The 8,128-nt window shown below is 45.6% G+C and overlaps 1 protein-coding gene across 1 annotated transcript; it reads left to right on the top strand.

Moving 5' to 3' along the window:
- Nucleotides 1–4,567: 4,567 nt before the first annotated feature.
- On the top strand, nucleotides 4,568–6,582 carry LOC103711789 (60S ribosomal export protein NMD3). Its single transcript, XM_008798069.4, has one exon. The coding sequence runs from the start codon at nucleotides 4,680–4,682 to the stop codon at nucleotides 6,228–6,230; it is 1,551 nt and encodes a 516-aa protein (XP_008796291.2). The 5' UTR covers nucleotides 4,568–4,679; the 3' UTR covers nucleotides 6,231–6,582.
- Nucleotides 6,583–8,128: the final 1,546 nt, after the last annotated feature.

Raw genomic sequence — 8,128 nt, 5'->3', positions numbered from 1 at the left:
GAACAATGTCATGGTTTTAAAACAGGTGCAGAATTTATAAATCCAAGGCATGCAACATGTTGAGTGCATGGAGACAATATAAAAGTTGACTTCATGAACCAAACTGCAGTTCTACATTGTTGCTTCTACTGATTCAGCTTCAGCAGGTTCAGTTGCCACGTTATTCACACCAAACGTGAAGAAACATTGTCGATTGCAGAATTCAGCTGGCTTATCTTATCATTCAGCGTTTGACGAGTCTTCTGCTTTATCAAAATGCCATCCTATTCTTCAACAGTTCTCACATGTCACTGACATGCAACGTATATATGTTCTTATTTGTTAAATATGTCAAATCATCACTCAAATGAATGCTGGGGGTCGTCATAAACTGGTGAAAGGGCATGGCATGCTGCATAGCAACATAAGAGAAATGCCCGCAAGAGACAGTGGCTGAGTGCAACATTGATATCACTGTGAATATGTTAAACCTATTTCAGAAAGAGGATCCAAACTCATAAAACTAAACCAACATCAATGGTACTTTCCTCTAAATAATACCTTGAATTCAATTATGTGAGACAAGGATAGCATCATGCACCTAACTACTACTACTAGATAAGATTCTGTCACTTCATAAGGTAATATATCAGTAGAAAAATTGTTGTACCTGTATGCAGCACAGATAGATGATGATTTACTCGCTTTTTCTGGCCAATTTCCAACTGAATTTGATGGCCTACTAATTTCTTCAAGTTGTTGGAATGCAAAACCTTAAATACAAGAAAAAACACTCTTTTGACTATGGTTATGTCGAAAGAAGAGGGCTGACCCTAAAGCTTAATAGTAGGAGGGAGGGGGGGTCAAAAGAAACTCAGGATATGGCAAAAGCATCTTTTTGGATCGAATGGGCTTGTTGGGGGTAATGCGTGTGTGTGATTTTCGGCTTTTGTGATAAATGGCGGAATTTGATACATGGATGTTTATGTAATGAAAACTTTGGAGTGCTTGTGGATGGTGTGCCACATGAGTACTTTCCAGCTTCTCGAGGGCTGCGACAAGGGTTCCAAACCTAGCCTGTTGATTTTAGCTGAAGAAGTGCTAAGCCGAGGCCTACAGGAGTTAGTATCATTGAAAATGAGATCCACCTAAAACCCCCAAGAAAGGATAATGAAGAAGAGGAAATAAGATAAATGCTTTATAACAACAAAACATATAATAGATCATCAAAAAGAAACAGAAGGATAAAGCTCGAATTCCCATTATCCTGGTAGTTGTTGCCGTTAGGAATTTTTTTAAACAGTTCCTGAATACGTTGTTTCTTGGGTAACTTGAAAGAAACTAGAGCTTTCTGAGATCAACTTCCCCAACATATAGTCACATAAATTTTCTGATGAGTCCCAAGTCCTGAATTTGTGGACGTGGGGGGTGAAATGCACAGCATGTACTTGCGATATTTGAAATTTTAAATGAAAATGGGAATAATTTTCTACTTATCTTAAATGACTTTAAAAGATCGCACCTTCCAATCTTTAGACTCGACTAATTAAGTTTCAAATTCTGGCTACCTACAACTTGGAAGACTTTCTCTATAATATAGATATTTGTATGGTAATTGTATAGGTTGATATTCTGGGTTCCTTATACATATCGTAAGAAGGCAATCTCTTGATACGTTATTGTCAAAAAATAGAGAGAAATCCTGTCGGTCCATGGCAAGATCAGGCCATTCAAGGGGGAAATTTTGCAGGAAAATAAACAATCAATCCCTAATAAAAGGGATCTAATTAGGGTACATCGATAGGATTGATCTACATGGTGGTGGTGGTGCACGTCATATTGGCCCCCAAGATTATTGTTTCAGCTCGCCAGAGGCATGCCAAGGAAACAAAGTTTTGACTCAATTCAACCATTCAAACACTCAAAAATATGAAAAATCCAAGACATATAACACTTTGTTTTGCTTCTGTAATTTCTTGGGCACGAGGGAGGCTTGAAGATTGAAAGAACAACTTGGTGGAAAGGAGTTTCGGGGTGAAACTTCCACAAGCTAAGGCGGGACAACTTGAAGAACATGGAAAATGGCTTTATAGCTCCCACGACTATCGGGCAAGACGGCCGAATCAAGAAGACATCCGGAGATTCTACGCAAGAATGCAATAGTCCGACATTTTTTTTTGCCATCGGGTAATTTTGCCGATGATCTTCTACAGGATTTCGGTCAACAAAGTTCCTAAAAACCGGATCTTTCTAATTCGATTGGTTGGTGGAGAGAGAACTCCAAGAAAATACAAAAGGAATGAAGCATCGAAGCGATGAAGCCACCTTAGGAACCGATCGAACAATACAAAATCGGAAGAACCTTTTAGACTTCAACAAACAAGGAAAAGAGAATGAGAAACTCACCGACGAGAGATAGCGTAGCGGACGAGGTCACCATGGCCATTGAAGAGGAGGAGGAATGGTGATAGAGGTGGTATTCAACTATTCATTTGATGGCTTGGGAGGTGGTATGCCATCAGTGGGATTGTCTCTCACTAGTGACAAGCTTCAGACACATGTTGGAGGGGTGGCAGATGCATTCTCTCTCTACAATGGGCAGGGTCACTTTGGCACGGTCAGTTTTGAGTTCCATTTTGGTATACTTCTGTCTAACTCTATTCTCCCAGTGGCTTTGTTGAGATCATTTGAAAGGCTTATTAGGGATTTCATATGGGGGAGGCATTGTCATAGAGGTGGTATTTATTTGATGGCTTGGGAGGTGTTATGTAAGCCGATCAGGCAGGGCAGTTTGGGGGTGACTTTATTGATGGTGAGACGGGAGGCATTGGCGATGTGACATGCAGCCAGAGTACTGCTGGAGCCTGATAATATGTGGTCCTCTTTGATGAGGGCCAAGTATGGGAGCCTACTGATTGGTATCCGCGCATGTCGTCATCATTCACCCATATGGAGGGAGATCTACGCCAGAGCTCCTTTGGTGCTGCCGACGATCAGATGGGCGGTAGGCGATGGTCGTTCCATTGATGCTCTTGAGGATAGTTGGGTGATGGAGCTTCCTATTAGTCGTGTGCCGATGATGGCGGATACGGACAGGCTACAGGGACTCAGGGTTTGTGATCTGATTGTCCCAGGAGAGGGACAATGGCGTGAGGGACTGGTACGGGAGATGTTTGGAGAGCAGTTAGCGGCGAGGTTATGGCGTTACCGGTACCGTCACGGGAGGAGCCAGACAGATTGATTTGGGAGCCGACGGGTAGGTCGAGAGTCCGTGCCAAAGATCTTCATTCTTGGATTAGCAGGGTGCCAGACAGACAGATCGATGCGGGTTAGATATGGAGGTTGAGGTTGCATCCTCGTGTGGCGCTCTTCCTTTGGAAGATAGTCTGAGGTTGCCTCCCGACCAAGAGCATGTTGGTTAGACATGGGGTGAGGATGACCTAGTTTTGCGAGGTATGCCCGGATCTCGAGGAGTCTATATGTCATGTCTTACTCCTTTGTTCGAAGGCAGTGTAGATTTGGAGCCGTTTGTCTGCGCCATTACCCCTGAGATGGGAGTCAGTGGAGGATTTATTATAGTTCTTGAGGAACTCTTTTAGGAGGCCTAGCACAACTGAGCTGGGGGTAGTAGTTGCCTGTCTAGCTTATCATATATGGCTGGATAGGAATGGACGCTTGTTCGAGGGGAGAGGGTCGCTCCCGAGGATTGTGGTGAATGGAGCCGTGACCCAGGCAGTGGAGGTCTTTTCTGTGACTCTATTGACTTCATCTGAGTTGGCCAGGGATATCTGGGTTACCTTTTCTGCTGTTGCAGCGCCTAGGTATGCTTATCTTTCTTGGGTACCCCTACTCCCTGGTTATCTTAAGGTGAATTTTGATGACGGTATGGCGATGGATAGAGCTTCTGGTGGAGTAGGCTTTGTTGTTAGGGACCATTATGGCAAATTGATTGCAGCTGGTGATCGGAGCACACCTGGTTTGACTGTTATTGGGGCGGAGCTACGGGCTGCTTAGGAGGGCATCCGATATGCGAGATGTGTGCTGGGTGTGGACAGATTGTGTATTGAGGGAGACTCTGCCACGGTAATTGGCTGGATATGGGGAGGGGATAGGTATGGCGACGGTCATCCATTGATTCGGGAGATTTGCAGATTGGTTCAGGAGATATTCGCTGTTCAGATTGGTCATGTGTTTCGTGAGGTGAACAAAGCTGCGGACTAGGTAGCCTCATACATGGCACGTCACTCTGGGGACATCATCTGGACGAGTTTAGGGGGTGTTTCCCATCTGTTGCATTGTTTACTTTTTTTTGATTTGGCAGGATGTACTCAAACTTGATTTATTGAAATTGAAATGCCATTTTGATAAGAAGAAGAAGAAGTAGAAGAGGAGGAGGAGGAACGGAAAAAAAAAAAAAAAAAAGGGGGCCAAAAATACTATAATCGCAAATTCCTGGCTAAGAGCCACCTTCGTTTATTGGCTTCGCTCAGCCCAAACTTCCGTTCTCCATCGGGCCGGTCCGGTCTTTTCTCGAAAGCCCGAACCCGAACCCCTTAAGACTTTATAAACCCCGAGAACCCTTGTTTTTCTTCTCCTCCGGACCCTGATCTATCTGACCACCCATTCGATCTCCATCAGGTCCTCCTAACCCTAACCCTAACCCTAGCAGGAGAGGAGGAGAGAAGACGACGCCGTCATCGATGGAGCTGGGGGCGTCGGGGATGTTCGTGCCGGCGCAGACGGTGGGGACGGTGCTGTGCTGCATCTGCGGCGTGGCGATGGCCCCCAACCCGGCCAACATGTGCTTGCGCTGCCTCCGCTCCCGCGTCGACATCACCGAGGGCCTGCCCCGCCACGCCGCCGTCGTCCACTGCCCCGAGTGCCGAAGCTACCTCCACCCCCCGCGCACCTGGGTCCGCGCCGATCTCGAGTCCAAGGAGCTCCTCGCATTCTGCCTCCGCCGCCTCAAGCCCCTTACCCGTCTCGTCCGCGTCGTCCACGCCGAGTTCGTCTGGACCGAGCCCCACTCCAAGCGCCTCCGCCTCAAGCTCCGCGTCCAGCGCGAGGCCCTCCACGGCGCCATCCTCGAGCAGTCCCACCTCGTCGAGCTCACCATCCACGACCAGCTCTGCCTTGCCTGCTCCCGCGCCCAGGCCAACCCCGACCAGTGGTCCGCCGCTGTCCAGCTCCGCCAGCATGTCGCCCACCGCCGCACCTTCTTCTTCCTCGAGCAGCTCATCCTCCGCCACGGCGCCGCCGTCCGCGCCCTCCGCATCGCCGAGGCCGACCGTGGCCTGGACTTCTTCTTTGGCAGCCGCTCCCACGCCGTCAAGTTCGTCGAGTTCATCTCCGGCGTCGTCCCCGTCCGCTCCCGCTCCGACAAGCAGCTCGTTTCCCACGACCTCAAGAGCAACATCTACAACTACAAGCACACCTTCTCCGTCGAGATCTGCCCCATCTGCCGCGAGGACCTCATCTGTCTCCCTCCCAAGGCCGCCCAGGCCCTCGGCAACCTCGGCCCCCTCGTCATTTGCACCAAGATCTCCAACTCCGTTGCCCTTCTCGACCCCTTCACCCTCCGCTCTGCCTTTCTCGATGCCAGCCAGTACTGGAGGGCCCCCTTCAGGGCCCTGCTCTCCAGCCGCCAGCTTGTGGAGTACATCGTGCTCGACGTCGAGGTGGAGTCCTCGGAGGTCACCGTCGGGGGATCGAGGTACTCCCTGGCTTATGCCCAGGTGGCCCGGGTGTCTGATTTCGGAAAGAACGACAACATCTTCACAATCCGAACCCATCTCGGCCACCTCTTGAATCCCGGCGATTATGCCCTAGGTTATGACCTCTATGGGGCCAATAGCAACGATCTCGAGATTGACAGGTATAAAGGCCTCATCCTGCCAGATGCGGTTCTGATAAAGAAGAGCTACGAGGAGAAGCGCCGCAGCAGAAGTGGAAAGCCTCGACCTTGGAAACTGAAGAGCTTGGACACGGACGTGGACAATACCTCCAAGAGCAGAGCTGACGAAGAGAAGAAGAATACCGAGTATGAGGAGTTCTTAAGGGACTTGGAGGAGAACCCTGAGCTGAGATTTAATATCTCGTTGTACCGCAACAAAGATTATCAGCCATCAGAGATGGCTTCAACGGTTGGCGGGGATGATGTTCCTTCCGTGCCCTTGGAGGAGCTGCTTGCTGATCTTGATCTGTGTGATCAAGAGGAGGAAAATGATAATGCTGGTAGCATGATGGAGTGATTTGTCTGACCGCATCCATACCGGTTAATCCTTAGTTCATCGATGAAGGTTTGAGTTGGGTCTTCTTTTATATTATATATGCTTTTTCGCTCCAGAAGTTTTGAATGTTGCTCAGTGTAGCTTCTAGTTGTTGGGTGATTGGCTCAAAATTAGTTTTGTTTTGTTTTAACACTTTTTTTCAAGAGCTTGATTATGTTTGGTCATAGCTAGATTTCCTTTTGTTTGGGTTAATAATTGTGTTGGACCTGTGACACCCTTTCTGTTTTGTTGCACAGGGATGTTATAATTTAAGAAATGCACAAATACATTTATGAAGGGAAAAAAGTTATTTATTGATAAAATTTGCAGTAAATTTTAGCGTGTAGTGCTTCATAGCTTTAACTTGTGCATGGACTTTGTGTGATTACTTTCAAAATATGATTGCTGCAAAACTTCTGGAGGGTGAAATCTTTAAAAATGGAAGGCCTTGTAATGTTGTCACAAATGAATCCCATTCTATATATATATATATATATATATATAGAGAGAGAGAGAGAGAGAGAGAGAGAGAGAGAGCTGGTCCTAATGGATGTTCTTCTTGCATCTTAATTTGATAGTTTTCATCAACTTTTGGCATGGGTGTTGGTTATGTAGAATAGAGGTGCTAGTGACAAGTGCATGCCATTCTGAAGATAGAGGCAGCTCTAATGTGTATTTTCATTGTTCCTTAGGCTGATGAGGTTTATCAGTATTTGGCATGCTTTGTGACTATATATATTAAAATTTTCTTGACAACATTATTGGGAAAATGAGATGTGAATGATGTTCATTGGGAAAATGAAGTTTGGATGATGCTTGAGACTTTTGTGTCGAACTTTATACTTTCCATGGTCAGTCATGGCCTGGGAGAGTTGTTTTATTTTGTGTGTGTCAGGGGTAGAAATTTGTATGTATTGGATGTTTGTACTTATTTTGTATGTAAGAGATAGCAAACAAATGAAGTATGATGTCACTTATTATGTATGTAAGAGATATCAAACAAATGTTATTAAACAGCTGGCTAGATGCATAGGTGGGTTCTCTAGCCTTAGCAATACGCATTTTTTCTGGTCCTTTGATCTTTCTCAAGTAAGGTAGCTCAATTTTCACAGTCAGCTACTTTTCTTCTCTTGGTGATGTCTTTGGGATGTCTTTGGCTGGTCAGAAGAACATATAGAAAAGGTAAAATGGAGAAGACATGGTTGGCATCCATAGAGAAAGTAAGTACTAGCAAGGAAAATCTCACCATCAGTGGGAAAGGTAAATATGTGTCATCAGTTAATATATCTGCTGGCATAAGAGCAAAAAAGGTTCTTTATTTGTCTCCTAGAACATTTTGGGGTGACTTCCTAAATTGCATGATTATCTCTTTAGTAACCCTAATATTTGCTGTCAGCAATTGGCGGAAAAGTTCATGGAAAGTGCATCGCTGCAGAAACATAATAGTTGACCTATTCTTTGACATTGGTCTGTGGTCCTATTGGTGTGGATTGGGCCAAGACTACACATTCAGAATAAATTAGATTGTACCGACTGACAATATTCATGACTCAAGGGAGGCCCTGTTGCTCCTATTTTCCATTGCTCTTTGTTTAAAAATTCAAGTCCAATGTACCTTTCTCCAACAATCATCTCCCCTTGTCATGCGCCAAACTTCCACCAAAGGTTAGTCATTCTTTTGCTTCGTCTCTCATCTATGTTGCTCATTTCTGCTTGATTTAATGATAAACATGTTTTGTTGGGTGTCTTTCTTGAGGACTAACTGGTCTGATCTGAACCAAAAACCTTACCCTCCCAGCTTCCTATCTACAAGTGCAACAAGAGAAGGTTCATTTTCTCTTATATTAAAAAAAATGGTATTAAGATTTCAAATGAGGTTA

The sequence above is a fragment of the Phoenix dactylifera genome, chromosome 2 (assembly GCF_009389715.1).
Source record: "Phoenix dactylifera cultivar Barhee BC4 chromosome 2, palm_55x_up_171113_PBpolish2nd_filt_p, whole genome shotgun sequence".
NCBI lineage: Eukaryota > Viridiplantae > Streptophyta > Magnoliopsida > Arecales > Arecaceae > Phoenix > Phoenix dactylifera.
This window is presented reverse-complemented; position numbering and strand designations above follow the sequence as displayed.